A 23,962-nucleotide genomic window follows, 5' to 3' on the forward strand; every position below is an offset into this window, starting at 1 on the left:
TACGCGAAAAGCACTTACTGAAAGCTCCTCAATCGCCAGCTTCCCGTAGCGCGGGAAAGACGAGCTCCACCTGAGAATGCACGACCAGATGACACGTCAACCGCCGCACCCAGGCCCGGGCCCGGGCACAGGACCGCGCCGGCCATTCAGGAACCGCTTCTGCCCGCCCTGACCGGAAAGACCGCTCCCAATTGGCCAGCTGTGCACGAGGACCCGCCTTTCGAAGGTGGCAGGGCTGCCTCCCCTCTAACCCTGGGTTGCCGCCTCCGCAAAGGCCGGCGGGCTCAGCGCCGCAGTGGGATCCAGCCGGTTTTCGGCAGGCGAGGGCTGGAGCGGGAGAGCCCTCCTACAGCGAGGCCAGGCCGGGAGGCTGGACTAGAAGGGTTGCGGTTCCCTTTGTCCGCTCTCCACAGCAAGGGGAAGGGCCGTGCCGGCTCCCGCCCCGGAAGCGGAAGTGCAGTCACTGCGGCGTCCCGTCCAGTGTGAGCCCGGCCCGTGCGCCCGCCGTTCCGCCCGCTGGTTCACATTGAGTCTCTCGCTCCTGTCCGTGTCCTGCCCTTCGTCCCCGCCATGCTGTCTCTAGACTTTTTGGACGATGTGCGGCGGATGAACAAGCGACAGGTGAGCTTGGCCGTTCTCTGTTTCCCCTGGCTCCCCTGTCCGTTCGACGCCGCTACTGCGGGTTCCGGCGGACCCCTGGGCCCGGGTGTGAGGGCCTGAGCGGGTCTGATGCCGGGCTCATTCCCTTTCTTTGGAGTCGGTGGCCGGAGGCCGCTTTGTCTGCCCCGTTTTTAGCCCCCACCTGATTCGCGGCCTACCAGGGGCAGAGCGGGAAGCGGCGTTTTCACGTTCCATATCTCCCAACGAGGCAGGGGAGTAGATGGAAACCCTAGGGATCTTTGTAGGTGGGAGTTGAGGTTGCTTATTGTTTTAGACATTGTAAGTCGGCCGACTCCCGGATTGCCCAATCGGGGCGACTTCGGATGGATTCCAGAGAGAGGAGGTTTAGAAGTTCACGGCTACTTCGTCTTTTGGGGCGCTCGGGAAGGCGATTTGTATGCCCCACAAAAGCCGTTTTGCTGCTTTCAGTCCCTGCGACCCTTCTAGTACAGACGGGCCATAGCGGGCTGCACCGACTTTAACTTGGACCGCCCTGAGCTCAAAGTTGGACCAGTTACGCTACTTGCCCTTGAGTCCACTTAGCATTAAGGTGGCAGCCCTCAGAATCTATGATTTTACTGTCCAGTGTCAGTGGCAGAGGGATCTTGAAGTGCAGGTCTGCTGATCTGTCATTAAAACTTACACTGCCTTGATCTTCTAAATTGTATGCCAAATGGTGCTGAGAATACTGTTGTCATTATTTAGTCGTTAGAAAAGGGGGCTCCTTTTTGTTTTCTGCACCAAGTGTATCTATAGAGCCTAATTTTACTTGCATTGGAATTTTTTTTACAGTATTTTACTGTTATGATTATTTTAATGTCACTATTAAAGTTTTTTTTTTTCCATTGGACTTCTATTTTGAACTGTTTATAATTGCCATTTAGGGAAGTGGTTATACAGCCTCCCCGTAACTCTCCTTCAGGCCTTGGCTAGCTCAGTGTTATCTCCTCTTAGACATGTTCCCTCAGTCAGAATTGATCATTCTTTTCAACTTGCACAAAATGTTAGTTTATGTCTTTATAATAACAATTCAAAATTCTCACTTGACTTGTGTTGTCTTTTTCATCCGATTTCTAGGTGCCACGACATTTCTCTGAATAAAATATTTATTTTAGTTCTGCTCTTTATTGTACCCTGTGCTAGGTACAGTGAGAGAAGTTCAAAGATAGATAAGACAGACTCAGCCTTCAAGTAACACAAATATGTAGAAAGGGACTAAGGCAAAACAATAACTTTTTTGCACTGTTGCTATATGTGAAGCACTTTATATACCTGTAAGGTAGGTAATGGCATTCCTGTTATATATATGAAGAAAATGAGATTTTGTGAGAAACAATACAGTATAGAAGTTAAGAATATGGACTCTGAAGCTGGACTTCTGAGGTAGCTTTGCTACTTACTAGCTGTGAGACTTTGAGTAAATTACTGAACTTCTCTGTGCCTACCTTTAGTTTTTTTATTTTTTTATTTTTTGAGACAGAGTCTCACTCTGTTACCCAGGCTAGAGTGCCGTGGCGTCAGCCTAGCTCACAGCAACCTCAAACTCCTGGGCTCAAGTGATCCTTCTGCCTCAGCCTCCAAGTAGCTGGGGCAACAGGCATGTGCCACCATGCCTGGCTAATTTTTTCTATATATATTTTTTTAGCTGTGCATATAATTTCTTTCTATTTTTAGTAGAGACAGGGTCTTGCTCTTTCTCAGGCTGGTCTCGAACTCCTGAGTTCAAACAATCTGCCTGCCTTGGCCTCCCAGAGTGCTAGGATTACAGGCATGAGCCACTGTGCCCAGCCCTACCTTTATTTTTATTGAGATAAAATACATATAACATAAAATACACCATTTTAACCATTTTTAAGTGTACACTCAGTGACATTAATTGCGTTCACAGTGTTGTGCAACATAGGGTTGCTGTGAAGATTAAATGAATTAATTCATATAACGCTCTTAGAACGATGTCTGGCACATGGTCAGTATTAGTTGTGTTATTGTTGATGTTGTTACAGAGATTTAGTAATTTGCCAGAGATCAAAGGTAAATATCAGGATCTGATCTTAGGTCCAAAGCCTGAAAACTTGGGTAAAAAAGGATATGACAGGTTCTAGTAGTGGTAGGAAAATTGTGGGAGATTCTAGTCAGGGCATTAATAACAGATTCAAGGAGAAACTGACATTTAAGCTGGATCTTAAAAGTCCTTCTTAATAGCATCATCTCTGTGGGTTGGTTAGAATTTTGACAATTCAAGAGGTAGGGGAAGGAAGAACATTCACTGAACACTTCTAGACCTGCTAGACAGGCAGTGAGGCTATAGAGATGTACAAGGTATACTTCCTGCCCACAAAAGAGTTTGCCATCTAAAAGAGAAACCAAGAAAAATATCAATTATAGAACAGTGTTATAAATACTATTAACAAAAGTATAGGCAGAGAGAACAGAAATATGAAGATAGAATGAAGAAGCTGCCCTGCCCTTCTGTTTCCCTAATATGGAATGATTGTGGTTCAGAATTCATTGCATCCAGGACATTCAGAGTTAATGGAAGTTTATATGGTAAAATAACCTATCCCCTCCCCCATACCTCCGGACTTCCCAGAGGTTGTTAGGAATGGATGGGAGGAATCGTTTACCATGGGGATGAGGTGAAGGAGAGCCATGAAATGAGATCTTTGCCTGTACATAATACCTGGGAAGAAGAATTGACAGTGTCTGTGGATATTGGGAGCTAATCAAATGAAAGAGGAAATCTAGACTTTTGTTTTTATTCTTCTAAAAATTGCTATCACTTTCGTAACTTTTCTATTTATGCCTAATTACATGTTACACACATATGAAATGTTTGATTACTTTGAATTTTTTTTTTATAAGAGGCAAAGTCTTGCTCTGCTGCCCAGGCTATGGTGCAGTGGCTTACTGTCAGCTCGAAATCCTGGGCTTCAGTGATCCTCCCGCCTCAGCCTCCTGAGTAGCTAGGACTACGGGTGCATGCCACCACATCTGGCTAATTTTTAATTTTTTTTGTAGAGTCGGGGTCTTACTATGTTGCCAGGCTATTCTCAAACTCCTGGCCTCAAGTGATCCTCCCACCTTGGCCTCCCAAACTGCTGGGATTATAGGCATGAGCCATCATGCCCAGTCTGTTTGAGATTTAATGTTTTTTTTTTTAATCAGGTCCATAGAGGAACACTTTAGTAAATAAATTCCATCCATTTAATAAGTTTTTACAGTTATGTACACCTCTCACAATCAAGATACAAAACATACCTATCACCCACAAGGTCATTGTGCCCCTTTGTAGTTTATCCCCCAGGCAACCACTAATTTGCTTTATGTCAGTATAGAGGGATTTGCATTTTATATGAATGGAATCACAGAGTAGTATTCTTTAGGTTTTAATCAATTTTTTTTCTCTATTTAATTTTTTTCGAGCAGTTTTAGGTTCACAGCAAAACTGAAAGGAAGGTACAGAGATTTCGATTGTATTCCCTGCCTCCACACATGCACAGCCTCCCCAGTGATCAGCAACCCCCATCAGAGTAGTACATTAGTTACATTTGATGAACCTTCATTGACGCATCATAATTGCAAAAGTCTATAGTTTATGTTAGGATTCACTCTTGCTGTTGTATATTCTATGGGCTTGGACAAATGTATAATGACATATTTTGCCATTATATTATTATACAGAGTATTTTTACTACCCTAAAAATCCTCTGTGCTTTGCCTCTCCTTACTCCTTCACCCCCTGGCAACCACTGATCTGTATATTGTCTTCATAATTTTCGTTTTCCAGAATGTTATATAGTTAGAATCATACAGTATATAGCCTTTTTAGGTTGGCTTCTTAGTATTAAGGTTCCTCCATGTCTTTTCATGACTTAATAGCTCATTTTTTGTTAGCTCTGAATAAGACATACCGAAGTTTATCCATTCATCTACTGAAGGACATCTTAGTTGCTTCCAAGTTTTGGCCATTATGAATAAAGCTGCTGTAAATATTGGTTCAGGTTTTTGTGTGGACATAGGTTTTTAGTTCCTCTGGGTAAATACCAAGAAGTGTGATGGAGTATGTTTAGTTTTTTGGGAAGCTGCCAAACTGTCTTCCAAGATGGCTGTACTGTTTGCATTCCCACCAGCAGTGAGCAAGAGTTTCTGTTGCTCCACATCCTTGCCAGCATTTCGTGTTGTCAGTATTCTGGATTTTGGCCATTCTGATAGATGTGTAGCAGTATCTCATTTTAATTAATTGATTTTTTTTTAACAGTGCCCCCTTGTATTCTTTCTGAGTCTTTGGGTACTGCCTTAGAATGTTAGGTGATTTCTTGCCGATGTCTACTGCCATACCACCCTGAATGTGCCTGATCTCTAAGGTCCTTTTAGATGTCATGTATTATTTTATTTGTCTTCCCTTTATTTGGAGCATGGCTTCTTTACTGGAGTATCAGATCACCTTTTTGTCTGAGGCTTTTCTTAGTGCATGAGGCCCTGATTTATAGAGTATGACTATTTCTGTGGTGTAAATGCTTCCAGCATGGCTGATTTCATGCTGCCAACATGTCATCACTGAATGCAGAATTGGGAAGAGACATGTAGTAGCACACAACTATAATTTCTACTTTATAGATAAAATAGAAAAAATAACCATAAGAACATATATAATAGTAAACTGTAGTAAAATAATTAGGAACTGATGAATTCATTGCCTTTGTTTTTAATTGTAATTTAAAATTATACTAATTTTTACAATTTTTTGGAGACAGGGACTGGCTCTGTTTCCTGGGCCAGAGCAACCTCAAACTCCTGGGCTTAAATGATCCTCCTGCCTCAGACTCCCAAGTAGTTGGGACTACAGGTGTGTGCCACCATGCTGGGCTAATTTTTCTATTTTTTGTAGTAATGGGGTCTCGCTCTGTTGTTCAGGCTGTTCTTAAACTCCTGGGCTCAAGTGATCCTCCTGCCTCAGGCTTCAAGCAGCTGGGACTATAAGCTGCTTGGAAGCTTGTGCCACCATGCCTGGCTAATTTTTTTTTTTTTTTGGTAGAGATGGAGTCTCGCTTTCTTGCTCAGCCTGGTCTGGAACTTCTGGCCTCAAGTGATACTCCCACCTTGGCCTCCCAAAGTGCTAGGATTACAGGCATGAGCCATTGCGCCTGGTCCCTAGGAGATTTTTCTTAGAAATAGGCCTAATATGAATAAAAGTGCAGCAAATTGGAGTAGCACAGGGGATGAATCCATTACTTTTTCTGATTATAGAAAACTAATCTGGTCTTGTTTATGATCAGGAAAATCTTTATCACTGACAGAGTGTCAACATTTATTAATGACATTGCCAAATTTCTATGTAGAAATACTAACATCAGTCTCCATTACATACACAAGGCAATCACAAATAAAATTTTGTTATAAACTACACTTAGTATCTGGGTATATTCTTCTGGAGCATCCAGAAATCATCCTCTATCCTATGTAACTGAGCAAAACCCAGAATACAGCACCATAGTAAGGACTGAAGTCATTTTCTTGCTACTGTTCCTGATACTTCACATCTTTTAGTTTTTTTCATAACATTCTCTCCATGGACATAAAGACAAGCATGATTATTCATTTCCACAAGCAGATGGCACAAGCGTGTGACAATAAAGATGAGCTCCACTTAAGCAGAAATTGTGATTATAACTCTTCAAAAGAGTTATCTTTTCTGACTTCAAGGAAGCAAGTGAAATATATTATAGAATCCAAACACAGAAGGTATCTGCAGGGACAGAAAGCTTTGTCTGAAAAACATGATTTGTCAGTCAGGGTTTAATCTGGGAAGGAGAACTATTATGAATTTTATGTTATAGTAATAAAACCTTATACAATGGTGGGAAAAGCTGGATAAGTAAGAATCTAAAAGTGGGAGCTAGAGAACCAGAGAAATGTCACTAACCAGCTCTTCTGAAGCACAGGTATGGGTGGACAAATCCAAGCCTTGGGGCAGGACTCCGTATCTGGCTGCTAGAATGAGACCACAAAGGAAGCAGATGGAGAAGTCTGTGGAAGGCTGTTACCTATGTATCTAGTCTCTCTTAGCCAGGAGAGCTGCATGTGGAGCAGAGGAGAGCAAGGACAAACTGGATCCTTAATGTCCTCTAACCGCAGTGACCTTCAGCTTAATCGTGGCTGCCTCACTTTCACTTTCCACATCTTGGGCAAATTTCTCTTTTGGGCCAACTCTAACCCAGAACCATACAAGAAAGGGGCTTTGGGGAAACCTAGTTGTAGCATAGCCAAGTTGACAAAGTACAAAACTGCTGTAGTCTACTCTTTGTCAACTTGGCATCTGTACACACGTGTTGTATTCATATTCAGCTTTCAAATAAAGATAAAAGCAAAGTTATATTTCTGTCTAATATATTATTCTGTAACTATCCTTTGTTTGTGTAATTGGTCACACAGTCATAGCTGGTTTTTTTCTCTGCCCTCAGCGAGAACCTAAATTAAATTGGTCATGGTTTCTTGCCTGGTGGGGGTGACCCAGACCTTCTTTACTGAAGAGTTAATGTCATAAGCAGTGCTACCTGCATTGGGTTGTTGGAGTTTTTACTAACTTTTACATGGGAATTCTAAGAGGGGCCTCAGAGAATCCTCTATATTCTAGTTATACTCATTTACCTCATTGTGTAGTAGCAACCCTGTTTCTCTGTGATGGTCAGGATCAATCACCCTAGCCAATAAACAACCCCCCTGCATTTTGGTTCTCTGGCATGAGGAGCCCAAAGTGACTAGGTAGGGGTCTTAAATTCTAACTCAGTGTAACCATTAAACCTAACAAGACAGTGGCTGAGGAAAGAGGCTGACTGACTGACATCCACAGGATGGGTCATTTTTTCCTAATCATTAAGATCCTCTGCTGAGGTAATGGCTCTAATGAGCATTTATAGGAATTATCTTCACATTCTGTATAGCCATTTGGAGAGCTCCATCCACATTCCTCTTCCTCGACCTCCTTGTCTCCAGCTTTCCAGTTGGATGTCCCTTCCAAGTCCCTGACCACCCAGCCAAACTGCTAGTCATTCTTGAATCAGTGTCAGTTCACACCTGTGCTCATCTCTCCTTCCAGGTAGAATGAACAACTGTATTGCTTGAAGTTCTACCCATTGGGAGGATTTCCCTTCATCACAATCCATGGTTAACCTTGAATATAATGCTACAGCTGTCTTTCAGTTGGTGCTAGGTGGCTTATGTAGAACTATCTAAAAATCAGGCCCAAAGTCTTCCTTAGCTGGTCATAGGGAACTCCCCTTGAGGCAGGAAGACAGGATGGTAGAAAAAGCAGTGTAGCATCATTAGGAACCATGGGTATCCGAATCATTTGCTTGTATTTATTTGTGTCTTTGGGCCATGCTTGAGCCCAATCTAATATTATACCATTTATACTTGATGATTAAATACTTAAACCACTGTGTACGCCTAACTTTATGGCTTGGTGGATCTGACAGTATTCTGTTCATTCTGCAGAGTCCAGGTTACATGCTAACTTGGTGACCCATGGTCAAGTGTTTGGTCTCTACTGGAACTTAGTAGCAAGCTAGAAGCTGTTATTCAAGAGAAAAATAATTCTTCAAAGGACAACATAGCTTTTCCCCTAAGTCCCAAAGGTCTCCTTTGTCATTCACCTGTAAAGGACTGCCAGAGGCTCCATATGCCATCCCTGTCTGTCACAGACGCTTCAATCAGCCTGAAGATCTGAGTCATGTGGCTCAAATGCTAGACAGTTTTCACAGCAGCTTAGACCTGTTGTGGAGCCTACTTAAAACTGGCCCAAAATTGGTTCACTAAATAAATAGAATAAGTTGGGGAGTATTCACTTTTCCACAGTTTTCTGGAAGACTTAGAATTGTTATGATTTTTTTTTTCCTTAAATGCTTGGTAGAATTCACCAGTGAATGCCTTTTGAGCATGGATTTTTCTCCTTGGGAAGGTTTTTAAACCACAGATTCAATTTATCTAATAGATATAGGTCTGTTCAGATTATCTATTTCTTCTTGAGTGAGTTTTGGTAGTTTGTGTCATTCAGGGAATGGGTTAATTTAATCAAAGTTGTCTAATATATTAGTATTCATAATACTTGTCTATTATTGTTTTAATATTTGTAGAATCTCTAGTGATGTCACCTCTCTCAGTTCTTCCTGATACTGGTAATTCATATCTTCTCTCTCCTTTTTTTTCCCCCTGATTGGTCTGGCTAACTGATCTTCTCTAAGAACTAATTTTTTGTTTAATTGATTTTCTTTATTGTTTTCCTGTCTTCTGTTCATTTTTTTTGTTTTCTTTCAGTATTTCTTTTCTATGGGTTATTTTGCATTTCATTTGCTTTTCCTTTTCTAGTGTTTTAAGATGGAAGCTTAATTTGGGAATTAAACAGTACATTTCTAAATAACCCATGGGGCCAGGCATGGTGGCTCATGCCTATAATCCTAGCAATTTGGGAGGCCAAGATGGGGGGATCACTTGAGGCCAGGAGTTAGAGACCAACCTGAGCAACATATCAAGACCCTGTCTCTACAAAAAACAAAAAAAATTAGCCGTGTGGAGTGGTGCACGCCTTAGTCCCAGCTACTCAGGAGGCTGAGGCAGGAGGATCACTTGAGTCCCGGAGTCTGAGGTTAAAGTAAGCTATGATGACTCACTGCACTCTAGCCCAGGCAACAGGGTAAAACCCTGTCACCCCCCCAAAAAGAAAAACCAAACAATGGATCAAAGAAAAATCACAAGGAAATGACAAAATATTTGGAGCTGAGTATGAACAAAAACACAATAAATTATTTAAGACATTTCTTTTTTTCTTAATATAGACCTTTACAGCTATAAAAATTCCCTCTACATACTACTTTAAGTATATCCACAAATTTTGATGTGTTGTGTTTTTATTTTTATTCAGTTTGAAATACTTTCTAATTTCTCTCTCTCTCTCTCTCTTTTATTTTTGGAGACAGAGTCTCACCCTGTTGCCCTGGCTAGAGTGTCGTGGCATCTTCATAGGTCACTGCATCCTCAAACTCCTGGGCTCAAGCAATCCTCCTGCCTCAGCACCCCTCTTCCGCCCCCACCCCCACCCTGGGACTACAGGTGCACACCACTGCCTGGCTAATTTTTCTATTTTTAGAAGAGATGGGGTCTTACTCTGGCTTAGGCTGGTCTGGAACTCCTGACCTCAAGTGATGCTCCCGCCTTGGTCTCCCAGAGTACTAGGATTACAGGCATGAGCCACCCTGCCTGGACTCTAATTTCTTTTGATATCTTCTTTTACCACTGATTATCTAGAAGTGTATTTGATTTCTAAATATTTGAGAAAATTTTCAGGCATCTTTCTGTTATTGACTTCTGTTTGCATTTCATTGTGATCAGAGAATATACTTTATATAACTCAAATTCTATTTATTCATATTTGTTTTGTGACCATGAATTTGGTCTTATCTTGGTGAATGTTCTATGTGTACTTAAAAGGAATTTAAATGTATCTGCTGTTGTTGCTTAATGTTTATCTGCTGTTGGGCAGAATGTTCAGTAAATATCAATTAGGTCAAATTGGTTAGTAGTGTTGTTCAAGTCTTCTATCTCTTTATTGATTTTCTGTCTTGTTGCTGTATCAATTATCGAGAGAGGGGTTTTGAAATTTCTGACGGTTACTGTGGATTTATGTATTTCTCCTTGAAGTTTTATCAGTTTTTACTTCCTGTATTTCAGAGTTATTAGTTGCATATATGTTTAGGATTGTTACATTCTCAACTTACCTTTATTTATTTAATTTTTTGAGACAGGATATCACTTTGTCACCCAACCTGGAGTGCAGTGGTGCAATCATAGCTCTGTAACCTTGAACTTCTTGGCTCAAGCAATTCTCCTGCCTTGGCCTCCCAAGTAGCTGGTACTGTAAGCATCTGCCACCACACCCAGCTAATTTTTAAATTTTCTGCAGAGATGGGGGTCTTGCTATGTTGCCCAGGCTGGTCTCAAACTCATGGCCTCAAGCAATCCTCCCACGTAGCCTCTTAAAGTGCTGGGATTACAAGTGTGAGTCACTGTGTCCGGCCTCTTCTACCTTCTTGAATTTAATTTAATCTTGTTTTAATGTCCTTTTCTACTAATCTTACTGTCTTTGTCATTTCTGAATCTTTTTCTATTTATTGATTTTTCTCCTCATTATGGGTCATATTTTCTTGCCTCTTTGTATATCTGGTAATTTTATTTTATTTTGTTTTACTTTATTTTATTATTATTATTATTTGAGATAAGGTCTTGCTCTAGCACCCAGGCTGGTCGTGAAGTCCTGGGCTGAAGTGATCCTTCTGCCTTAGCCTTCCGAGTAGCTGGGACTACAGGCATGTGCCACCAGACCCGGCTAATTTATAAAAAATTTTATTTAGAGATGGGGTCTCACTGTGTTGCCCACGCTGGTCTTGAACTCCTGGCCTCAAGCAATCCTCTTGCCTCAGCTTCCTGAGTATGTATGATAATATTTTATTGGTTGCCAGAATGTGAATTTTACCTTTTTGGGTGGTGGATATCTTTGTATTTGCAAAAATAGTCTTGGGCTTTATTCTGGGATACAGGCAAGTTATGTGGAAACAGTTTGGTCCTTTCAAGCTCTTCTGAAGCCTTGTTAGGTAGATCCAGAGCAGTCTTTATTCTAGGATTTATTTTTTTGCACCACAAGTGAAAAATACCTTTCTGAGTACTCTGTCCAAAGCCCCATGTGTTATGAGGATTTCCACTCTGGCTGATGGAAACAAACTATTCCTACCCTATGTGAGCTTTGAGAATTGTTCCATCTCCTGCTTTTAGATGGCTCTTTTTCCATCCTCAGTAGTTTCCTTACTTGCATGCACTGATCGTTGCTTTTGCCTCCCTGAACTCCTCCCACTTCTTTATTCTCAAATCAGGAGACTGCTGGACTCTGTCTACATTTTCCCTTTGCCTTGTCTTTGGAAACTCTCTGATCTATAAGTTGGGGCAGTCACAGGTCACCTTGTCTGTTTCTCCTTTCTAAGTAATTACAGTCATGTGCTGTCTGGATGCATTCATATGTCCAGTGTCTGAAAATTCTTGTTTCATATATTTTGTCCAGTGTTTTAGTTACTTCAGGCAGAAAGGTAAATTTGGTCCCTGTGAATCCAACCTGGCTAGAACAGCACATTTTTGAGATTCATCTATGTTGTATGTGTCAGTGGTAGTTCATTTCTTGCTATTCCTGAGTAGTATTCCATTATATGGAAATATTGCAATTCATTTACAGGTTGAATATCCCTTATCTGAAATGCTTGGGAACAGAAATATTTTGGATTTTTTTCAGATTTCGGAATATTTGTATTCGTATTATACCAGTTGAATGTCCCAAATCTAAAAATCTGAAATCCAAAATGCTCCACTGAGCATTTCCTTTGAGAATCATGTCAGTGCTGAAAAAGTTTTGAGTAAAGACTCTTGGCAGGAAAAAAAGGGGTGAAAAGAAAGGGAGAAGTGTATGACACTTTTCAAACTTCTGCTCAGAGTGATTGTTTTAGCACAGAGTGTGCTTCTGTCTAGGTTCTGCTCATAGACTGACTCAGCAGTAGACAAATAGGCATCTTTTAAGGAACATACCAGTTACGCACAGTGATGGACTTCTAAACTTTTTCTCTAATAAAAATGAGGATGATCTTGATGATTAGATAAATTTCCATAGTAAAAGGTAGTATTAGGTGTCTGAGGAAAAGGGGAAGGATAATAGTGGCTAGGATAGTGAACTCCTTGCAGGGACATAGGAAATCATAAATTTTAAATCGTTAATTTTTCTTTCTTTTGTTTTTTAATTTTTTTCTTTTTATAGGCTGAAGTGCAGTGGCATGATTATAGCGCACTGCAGCCTCCAACTGGGGGAGGGAGAGGTCAAGGGACCCTCTTGCCTCAGCCTCCCAAGTAGCTGGGACTATAGGTACACAACGACCACACCCAGCCATTTTTCTTTTAAAGAGCAGTTATATTATTAGATATTAGATAACTGTTCTGACAGTTCTACCTCAGAGCCCTTCTGAAAATGGAAGGTTTTTCTTTAAGAAAACAGATTTGGGCTGATTGACATATGGTTATTTTTAGTTTTTACTTATTTCACTGTGAATTTTTATGTTTTGCCACAGAAATCTTAATGTGTTTGAATATAGGATATTGCCGTAAGCTCTGCTAAGAGTATTGTGTAACATATGGTATATGCAGGTGTTACCTTTTCAAAATCTGACCCCTTCTGAATTCTGAAACATGTATGACCCCAAAGGGTTTTGAGTAAGGGATTGTGGAACTATACATTGTAGTTTTTATGGAATCCCACAGCTCTTTCATCAGAGGTTCTGGAATGGGGCGCAGAATCTCTTGTCCCACCTAGTACTGCAGGTGATATTTTTAGTGTGGAAAGTTTGGAAAATAGAGTCTTAGCTGAATTCTTGACTGTTTATCCTCTGGTCGACCACGATTGCTTCTTAAAAACTGGTTTTCCTACTTCTGTCGTCTCCCATTTCGCACTTCAATTCAGTCTTCTAAATAAAAAGACCATTTTTTGTCTTTTAAAAAGCCACCATCTTGAAAAGGTGGAATTTAGGAGACCTGAGTTCTAGTGGTTGCTATTCTGCCTGCCAGTCGCTGTGCAGCCCTGAGCATCGCTTAGCCTCTCTGTGCCTCAGTTTCCTCACCTGTAAATGAAAGTGTCAACCTTGGTTTCAGATTACCCATATGCTTATATTATTCCATTACTCAAAGAACAGCAAGTATTTCCAAGTGTCTCTTAGAAAATGTTCATATTTTCTTCTTTCCTTTGTGGATGACATTGATTACCTTGACAGAGTACATCATGCTTCATTGGAATATCAGAAAAATAGTTTCTGGCCATTGGCATGGCCTTAAGAAAATGAACCTAAACAGTTTATTTTTGAATAGGTGACACTTCCATATAGTAAAAACTTTATTTATATATTTATTTTTATTTTTTTTGAGACAGTCTCTCTCTGTTGCCCTAGCTAGTATGCCGTAGCATCAGCCTAGCTCACAGCAACCTCAAACTCCTGGGCTCAAGCAATTCTTCTGCCTCAGCCTCTCGAGTAGCTGGGACTACAGGCATGTGCCACCATGCCTGGCTAATCTTTTTCTATATATATTTTTAGCTGTCCAGATCATTTCTTTCTATTTTTGGTAGACACAGGGTCTCTCTCTTGCTCAGGCTGGTGTCGAACTCCTGATCTCGAACAATCCTCCTGCCTTGGCCTCCCAGAGTGCTGGGATTATAGGCATGAGCCACCGCACCTGGCCTAGTAAAAACTTTAAAAACATGAAGCGTATGTGTTCCAAAGTATTTTTCTTCCACCCTGACTCCTGATTCTTCTTCCCAGAGGCAGCCACTGTCCCCAGTTTGTTGTGTATCCTTTCAGAGATTGACCATGCATTTATAAGAATATCAAACTTGAAACCTTTTTTTAAGTATGCAGGAAAAACAGGTTAATAGTAGGGGAAAAGATAGAAAATGGTATAAGAGAACTAAATTCCTCATCATAAATCTTGAACATCATCTATTAACTACCCATTGTAAAAGAAGAGAAATTTTTAGAAGCATTGAGAAGAAATAGCTAAAAGAGATGAAAATGGTTGCTGTAGGTGGCCTGCCATGACTAGGATATTGCTGTCTTTTATTATACGTTCTTGTGTGTGTGTGTGTGTGTGTGTGTGTGTGTGTGTATGTATGTATGTAATATTTTGATAGAAATAAAAATTATTTTAAAAAGAAAAAAAGCAGAAAATATGGATAAATAAAATTGCCTAATATTATACCTCCAGATATAAACACATAGTTTATTTTCTTCCATTTTTTCTATACATTTTTTGAATTTTTAAGAACAATTAAAAGAATAGTATAGTGAGCACCTGTAAGCTACCACACAGATTCAACAATTCTTAACATTTTGCCTTATTTGTGCTGTGTATACTTATGTGTGTGTCATGTGTTACATATAAATTTTTTTTGCTGAATCATTTGAAATGGAGTTACAGATATGACAGTTCACCCCTAACTATAGCTTAGCTAACTACTGCTAACATGTATCTCCTATGATAAGGACATTGTCCTATATAACAACAATATCATTATCACACCTAAGAATATTAACCTTAATTTCCTAGTATTATTTAATATCCAAGACATATTTTGAGTTTCCTCAGTCGACCTCAAAATGTCTTTTTTTCTTATGCTTTTTGTTTTTTTTGAACCAAGATCCAATCAGAGTTTATGCATTGCATTTGGTTGTTATGTCTCTTTGGTCCTCTTTAATCTAGGACAGTCTCCCACCTTTTTTCCCATGGCATTGAATTTTTGAAGAGAGTAAGACAGTTGTCTTGTGGCATGTCCACATACATATATATTTTTTAAAATAACAAGAATGAGCTTACATTGTACATATTTTTGAAACTTTTGGTTTTTCACTTTAAGGTATATTTTGAATATTTTTTCAGGCCCATATTTTCAGTCCTGCATTTAAGGTTCTCTATAACTGGACCTTAATATGCTTTTTCGGATTTCTCCCAATCCTTTCTAGCATTAGCTTTTTTCATTCCTTGAACTACTTGCCTTGGTGTCTAGTCATCCTGTCTGCTTTTACCCATTTTCCAGCCTTGGCCTAACACAATTAGCTCACATTATTTCCCTTATTTGAAATGCCTTTCTGATACTGTATCTGCTTATTCAAGTTAGGGAATTTTAGAATTTGTAGGGTACTAGAAATTAAGCAAGACAGAAGGCTGACCTTTAAGTCTGGACTGCATGACTGGTAGGCTACAGGACTTTGGTGACGTCTCTTCTCTCTGAGACTAGATTTCCTCAACTGTTGAGTGAAAGAGTAGAATTAAATGTCATTGACTATCCCATGATTATCAAGGAATACTTATTGTAGAAAATTAAGTACTAGAGGCTGGGCACAGTAGCTCATGACTGTAATCCCAGCACTTTGGGAGGGCAGGGCAGGAGGATCGCTTGAGCCCAGCAGTTCGAGGTTGCAGTGAGCTATGATCGCGCCACCACACTCCAGCCTGGATGACAGAATGAGACTCTGTCTCTTAAAAAAAAGAAAGAGAGAGAGACAGAGAAAGAAAGAATATTGAGTACTAGAGGAGTTCAGGAGTAGAGATATATTAATATAACTGTCAGTTAGTAGATAGCGTGGGTGTGATTAAATTTAAGCTGAATGGTTGTAAAGCCCAAATGAAATAACTCATATGAAAGGTTCTGAAAGTAATGTGTCATTGAATAAATGTAACTGATGTCTTACCAAACAAAATGGGGCAGGGTTCTTTGGGTGAGGGAGGGAGGACTGTTCTAATATGCTGATGGTGTGATTATTACAGTATATTAAAGAACATTTCAGAAATTTAGCTGCCCTAATAGTGTAACTTGAAACTTTTAAATTGATACTACTTTCAGTTCCTTTCCTAAGTGGGGATAATGGTGGGTCTGATCTCTTCTCTTTTGTTCTTACAGCTCTATTATCAAGTCCTAAATTTTGGAATGATTGTCTCTTCGGCGCTAATGATCTGGAAGGGATTAATGGTAATAACTGGAAGTGAAAGTCCAATTGTAGTGGTGCTCAGGTAACAATTAATTTTTCTTTTCAAGGCGTAGAATTGCATGGCATTACCTGAGAGAAGTGAGGTATTGAATAACTAGTATATCAGTTCCTTAAAACTGCTCTTTCCCAGAAGAGGGCCTAGAAGAAAATTAATTACTACTTCTCAAATATGAGGAATTCTCACCTTGTGAGAATTGACACTCCCATTCAGAACCCCAAAGGGTCCATGACCTTTTTATAAAAAGTTTACTATGTGAGCTTTATTTTTGGCACATCCCTTAAGAAAGTGTTTCATTGTACTTCATTTTCCTGAAATTCTTATGCTGCTCACTTTGATACATCAGTCCTGATATTTAATTGTTAGTTCATTAGATTTTATAGTACATCAGCAAATTAAGAATTTTTTGGTTGCATGTTCTCAGTATCAGTACAGAAGCATCACTAATTATTTCCATGTTTCCTGACCTTTAAATATCACCTCTAACCTAGACTGCAGGAATTTTGAAGATATTAATACCATCTCTTAAGGTGACAAATAATACTGAATTTTTTTTCACTCTGCTTCCTTCTCTTTGTACTCATACTCTTAGTGATTTTAAAAATGAATTTAATATCTCATTTTTGGAGAATTGCCACTTGGTTATTTAATCGAATCATTATAGTTCTGTCTTATCTTGGGGTTAATTTTGTAAGCCATCTCAAATCCTTTTTGGAGATAATGGAGTACAAATATAAAAATAAATCAAATTATTAACATTATCTAGAGTCTAAATAATAGTACATTACTCTTTTTAGCCACTTTATTGAGGTATGATTGACATATACAGAAAGCTGTACATATTTAATGTATACAACTTGATGAGTTTGGAGATAAGTATATACCCCTGACACCATCACCACAATCAGTGCTATAAATATATTCATCACCTTCAAAAATTTCCTTTCTCCCTCTTATTTTTTTTTATTTTTTTTTGGAGACAGAGTCTCACTCTGTTGCCCGGGCTAGAGTGCCATGGCATCAGCCTAGCTCACAGCAACCTCAACCTCCTGGGCTCAAGCGATCCTCCTGGCTCAGCCTCCCGAGTAGCTGGGACTACAGGCATGCGCCACCATGCCCGCCTATTTTTTTATATATGTATTTTTAGCTGTCCATATAATTTCTTTCTATTTTTAGTAGAGACGGGGTCTCACTCTTGCTCAGGCTGGTCTCGAACTCCTGAGCTCAAACGATCCTCCCACCTCGGCCTCCCAGAGTGCTAGGATTATGGGTGTGAATCTCCCTCTTATTTTTGTAATAACACTTAACATTACTCTTTAATAACACGAATTTGACTCTTTCATTGTCATATTCTGATATACTTCCAGCTCCAACCAGTGTTTGGAAGCACTTGTTGCTTGCTTATATAATACTTTACTGATACTCTTACTTGTATCTTAATTCTATCTTTATTAATTATCAAATGCATTAGCCTGGCATGGTGGTGCATGCCAGTAGTCCCAGCTACTCAGAGGGGACTGAGGCAGGAGGATCACTTGATCCCAGGAGTTTGAAGTTGCAGTGAGCTATGATAACGCCACTGCACTCTACCCAGGGTGTCAGAGCAAGACACTATCTTAAAAAAAAAAAAAAAAAGAAAGAAAAAGGAAATCAAATGAACCTGTAATTTTAGAGATCCAAGGAAATGTATGGGTATGGGCTGGGCGCAGTGGCTCATGCCTGTAATCCCAGCACTGTGGAAAGCTAAGGCAAAAGGATTGCTTCAGACTAGGAGTTTGAGACCAGCCTGGTCAACGTAGCAAGATCCTGTCTCTACAAAAAATAAAAAAATTAGCTGAACAAGGTGGCGCATGCCTGTAGTCCCAGCTACTCGAGAGGCTGACGCAGAAGGATTGCTTGAACCCAGGAGTTCAAGGTTATGGTGAGCTATGATCGTGCCACTGCCCTCCAGCCTGGGTGACAGAGCAAGACCCTGTCCCTGTCCCTGTCTCTTAAAAGAAAAGAAAAGGAAGGAAGGAAGGAAGGAAGGGAGAGAGGGAGGGAGGGAGGGAAGGAAAGGAAAGGGAAGGGAAGGGAAGGGAAGGGAAGGGAAGGGAAGGGAAGGGAAGGGAAGGGAAGGGAAGGGAAAAGGGAAGGAAAAAGGAAAGGAAAAAGGAAAGGGGAAAGGAAAGGAAAGGAAGAAGAAAGAAAGGAAAGAAAGAAATGTATGGATTTTATTAGTGCGAAAGCATTTAAAGTACTGCTCTGAGAGTATAGAGACTTGCATCTGAAGCTCTTTCATTGTCCAACTGTAACCTTGGGCAAGTCACATATTCACTGAACCATAGTTTCCTCATCTGTAAAATGAAGGCTAGACCTAGATGATGTCAGAGGACCTTTCCAGTTCTAAAATTATGTGGCCCTTAGTTCCCAGTTTTGAATTCAGTTTGTGAAGTCTTCAAACACTAACAGAAGGAGCAGCCACTCTAACTGGCACTCTGGGGAAAAGATTAGAGAGGGGGATTAGGGAGCCTTCTGAAGATTCTTCTGGGATTATTTTAGATTTAGGTCATATTAGAAGAGGATCTGGTCAAAACTAGAAGGAGCTTTCAGTAGAGAAATGTAATTTATGTGATTGGGTGGCCAGGTAGCTTTTACCTGGCCAGGGTTTTATGTAACTTCAAGGAATATATCTTTACCTGGAATATGCCTCAGAGGGCTTAGGCGAACTGAGAATCTGCTTTCAGGACTTTTATGAAACCTTGCGGATAAAGACAAACACTTTCATATTATTTATTTTCACATTAATTATTTTATACATTTCAGAAACATTTAAAACTGATTTTTTGGCTGAGCATGGTGTTTCATGCCTGTAAACTTCACACTTTGGGAGACTGAAGTGGGAGGATTGCTTGAGGCCAGGAGTTTGAGGGCATGCTGGACAACAAAGTGAGACCCCACCTCTACAAAAAATAAAAGAAAGTGAGCCTGGTGTGGTGGTGTGCCTGTAGTCTCAGCTGAAGCGGGAGGATCGCTAGAGCCCGTGAGTTCGAGCTGACAGTAAGCTATTGTCGTGCTACTGCACTCCAGCCTGGGTGATAGAGTGGGACCCCATCACTAAAAAACCCGAAACAACAATGACAAAAAAAGCCCTCATTTTTTTTTTTCCTTTATGAAGCTGAAGTCAGTTAAAAAATATTAAAGTATTTTCTGTATAACTTATAAAATTTATCATGTTTGATGTATTAACTTTAAAAGTCTAGTCTGATAATAAAGAAGTTTACTAATAATTTATTTATTTTTTATTTATTATTTATTTATTTTTTACGTTCCAGAGAGAGTGGAATGAGTCAGTCTCCAGGAATGGAGAAAGTCCTATTTTTATTTCTTTTTGGAGAACAGGGTTTGATCTGTTTCCCTGGCTAGAGTGCAGTGGCATCATCAGACCTCACTACAGCCTCAAACTGCTGGGCTCAAGGGATCCCCCTGGCTCAGCCTCCTGAGTAGCTGGGACTACAGGCGCATGCCACCATGGCTGGCTAATTTTTCTATGTTTTGTAGAGACAGGGTCTCACTCCTGCTCAGGCTGGTCTCGAACTCCTGAGCTCAAACAATCGTCCCATCTCATGGTAATTTATTTAATGTTTAAAAAGTTTCCTCCAATTTATTTCTTTAATAGTTCTCTCACTATATACTTTTGTGTTTCTTTAATTGCCACCTATATCTGAATTCCTAAATCTTTTTATTTCTCATCCAGCTTTCTTTCCTAAAGTCTAGACTCTTGTTTTCACCCTACACCAGGTATCTCCATCTGGATATTGACCAGAAACTTAAAACTCTGTATAAGTTGATTTTTCAAAACTTCTCTCTCCTGTTTCTATGATTATCATTGCCATCTACTCAATTGCCAATGTTAAAAACCTAGGAATCATTCTTTTTAAACATTTTTAATTGACACATAATAATTATACATATTTATGGGGTACCTAGTAATGTTTTGTTAGATACGGTGTATAATGATCACATCAGGGTAATTAGCGTATCCATCATCTCAAACATTTATCTCTTCTTTATGTTGGAAACGTTCAACGCAAAGAATATTCTATCCTAGCTATTAGAAACTATATATTATTGCTAACTGCAGTCATCATACAGTGCTATAGAATACTGCAACTTATTCCTTCTATCTAGCTGTAATTTTGTATCTTTTAACAAATATAGGAGTCATTCTTTATTCTCCCTTCTGGCATATCCAGTTGGCCACCACATTTGTTATTTTTCCTCTCTCTCTTCTACCCCTTTATAGTTGTGCTCCCTGCTATTCTATTTCAAGCTCTTGTCATTCCCTGCCTGGGCTGTTGCAGTGACCTTTAGAGAAATGCTTTTATAATCAGAAAAAAGTTAATATATTTTCATTATACGAAATGTCGAAAACGCAAAAATAACTAGATGAAAACACATCACCCATAATTCTAAGATATAATCACTATTAACATTTTAGTTTTTTTAATGTATATATATTTTTCACAATTGAGGTAATTTTGTGTGTGCATCCTTTACTTTTTCTCATCATTTGCCTGTGTCCATGTTTATAGAACTTTTTGTTGTATGTATTTATTTATTTAAAAAATTTTTTTTTAAAGAAATGAGGTCTTGCTATGTTGCCCAGGCTATAGAGCAGTTGATATTCACAGGCGTGATCATTATGCACTACAGTGTCAAACTCCTGGCATCAAGCGATTCTCCTGCCTCAGCCTCTGGAGTAGCTAGGACTACAAGTGTGCACCACCATGCCCAGCAAATTTTTAAAACATTTTTGGTAGAAGTGGGGTCTTGCTATGTTGCCCAGGGTGGTCTCGAACTCCTGGGCTCAAGCAATCTTCCTGCCTCAGCCTCCCAAAGTACTGGGATTATAGGTATGAGCCGCCATGCCTGGCGGCTTTGGGATTTTCTTTAAGTGCCCCAAGTCATTCTAATGTGTAAGTAGTAAAGTTTGGGAATCACTGCCATATTGTACCCTTACAGAGAGAGACTAGAGTCTTCAAACAAAAATGTTTGGATTTTGTAATTATTCCTGTATTGAATTTTATTTCATGCCAGGTCTATTTTCTTCTTACTTAAGCTGTTGTTATTGAAAATTGGAGCTTGAGTTCCTGAAACGATACTGATGGGCTATTACTTCATAGAAAAAAAGGGTTCATTTTAATGCAAATATCTTAAGACCTTTTTAGAACTTTGTGTAGGATAGAACAGGTGAAAGGTAAGATGACACTCTGTAGAAGTTTCTCTCATGTATTACCATAGAATTGAATTCTTTCCTGGTTTCTGAAATTCTTAGGCAAAATCTCTGCTCTAGTCCTTGATTTTCTTTCTTGTTTCTCTTTTAAAAATAAATATGAAATAAGTAAATTGATAACACAAGTGTTATCTTTGTAGCTGACTATTTGACTTGATAAGCTGTTTTTCCTTCTTAATGGGTTCAGTCTATAAGGTCATCTTGGTCTGTATCTTTATAAATGGCAGATGATGATCCAGTTCTCATTTGAATATTTGAATATGTTAGTGTTTTCAGATGAAGTGAGAATAAGGGCAGTGTTTTTAAAGTTCATTCTTTTATATTCGGGTTTGTCATTTGAAATTTTAAAAGGTTAAGGAATCAGTAACACTGCTCTTTTCAAGATTTAAGCTCATTTGAATAGTAATGCTTAAAATGGTTAATTTCACTAGTTACTGAAGACTAATAACTAAAAAAATCTTTTAATGTAACTCTTTACTCTGGGGAAACCATATTTTGGGAACAATATACATTTATGTTGTTATAGTTGGTAAAGTATTGGCTATACTCCAAAGATGATACTTTTAATTTTGTTGAATATCTAATTTTGAAAGCAAATATAATCTCACACTCTCTCTTTGCTATTATATTCTTCTTTCTCTCCCAGTGGCAGCATGGAACCTGCATTTCATAGAGGAGATCTTCTCTTCCTAACAAATCGGGTTGAAGACCCTATACGAGTGGGAGAAATTGTTGTTTTTAGGATAGAAGGAAGAGAGATTCCTATAGTTCACCGAGTCTTGAAGATTCATGAAAAGTATGTGTAAATTGTATCTTCTCTGTTTTTAAATGTTTTTAAGTGTTTTCAGTATTTGGTTTTGATAGTCCACAGATTGTGAAAGAGTGAGGGTGAGGTGCCCCCAAGGCCCTTCGTCCAGTCCATTTTTTTTTTTTTTTGAGACAGAGTCTCACTGTGTTGCCCGGGCTAGAGTGAGTGCTGTGGCGTCAGCCTAGCTCACAGCAACCTCAAACTCCTGGGCTTAAGCGATCCTACTGCCTCAGCCTCCTGAGTAGCTGGGACTACAGGCATGCGCCACCATGGCCGGCTCATTTTTTCTATATATATTTTAGTTGGCGAGATAATTTCTTTCTATTTTTAGTAGAGACGGGGTCTCGCTGTTGCTCAGGCTGGTCTCGAACTCCTGACCTCAAGTGATCCACTCGCCTCGGCCTCCCAGAGTGCTAGGATTACAGGCGTGAGCCACCGCGCCCGGCCCGTCCAGTCCATTTTATGAATATCTGAGGGTGTGGAGAACTGTAAATAGTTATTTATTAATTCATTTATTTCCCTAAAAGTTTTTTCCAGAGGTTTTTCTTAGCTCTTTTCTACTTCCCAAACAATCAGTAATCCTGTATAAAACTCCAAAACACATGACCTAAGGATTGATTGATTTTTTTTTTTTTTTTGAGTCAGAGTCTCACTCTGTCACCCTGGCTAGAGTGCTGTGGTGTCAGCCTAGCTCACAGCAACCTCCAACTCCTGGGCTCAAGCAATTCTCCTGCCTCAGCCTCCCGAGTAGCTAGGACTACAGGCATTCGCCACCATGCCCGGCTAATTTTTTATATATATATTTTTAGCTGTCCATATAATTTCTTTCTATTTTTAGTAGAGACGGGGTCTCACTCTTGCTCAGGCTGGTCTCGAACTGCTGAGGTCAAACAATCCACCCGCCTCGGCCTCCCAGAGTGCTAGGATTATAGGCGTGAGCCACCGTGCCCAGCCATAAGGATTGATTTTAAGTAGAATCTTCTGATCTAAGCATGTTGTGTTTTAGAATTGGAAAGGACGTACACAAAACCTTAGAATCACCTCAGGGTGGAGGTGGGCCATGAAAATAAGCAGAGAATTTCACCTCTCTGGGTCTCAGTTTCCTTATCTGTAACAGAGAGAGGTTTAGGAAGAATCTCTGAGAATTAACAGATCTCTTTGAGTTTTAAGTCTGTGGTCCCTATCCAGCTACATATTTCTCATTCTTCCCTTTTTGAATTTGTGGTATTTCTAGTTAAGGAAAACTTTCAGAAGGGAAGGAAAAAAAGAATTGAAAGAATAAGGAGGCATGCTGCAGGACACACAGAGGGGAAGTGAAACAGTGGGGGTGCTTTAGGTTCTTGAATATTCGGCAGCCTTCAATAAATATTTTTTACTACCGTATACCCTATAAAGTAATATATTTTCTCCATTTAAAGAAGAGGAAACTGAATTATTACTTTTTGAGAATCCCTGTAAACATCCTAGTTTAGAAGAGTTCTTCATTGATGTGAAATAAAGATGTGACTGCTCTTTCTTTTTTTGTTTTGAATCATCAGACTTCAGTATATACATTGAAAGATTGTAATTTAAAATGTCATGGCTGGGTGCAGTGGCTCACACCTGTA

The 23,962-nt window shown here is 39.6% G+C and overlaps 1 protein-coding gene across 2 annotated transcripts in view; it reads left to right on the forward strand.

Moving 5' to 3' along the window:
- The first annotated feature begins 212 nt into the window (after positions 1-212).
- SEC11A (SEC11 homolog A, signal peptidase complex subunit) overlaps positions 213-23,962 on the forward strand; it is a 46,726-nt gene continuing 22,976 nt past the window's right edge. The window contains exons 1-3 of one of the 2 annotated variants that reach the window (XM_045561636.1): positions 213-621; positions 16,187-16,296; positions 22,194-22,343. In XM_045561636.1, the coding sequence (XP_045417592.1) occupies positions 571-621; positions 16,187-16,296; positions 22,194-22,343 (311 nt within the window). In that variant the 5' untranslated portion in view covers positions 213-570. The remainder of the gene's footprint in view (positions 622-16,186; positions 16,297-22,193; positions 22,344-23,962) is intronic. The other variant, XR_006737406.1, reaches the window with a different exon arrangement.

Source organism: Lemur catta, chromosome 9 (genome assembly GCF_020740605.2).
Source record: "Lemur catta isolate mLemCat1 chromosome 9, mLemCat1.pri, whole genome shotgun sequence".
Classification (NCBI taxonomy): domain Eukaryota; kingdom Metazoa; phylum Chordata; class Mammalia; order Primates; family Lemuridae; genus Lemur; species Lemur catta.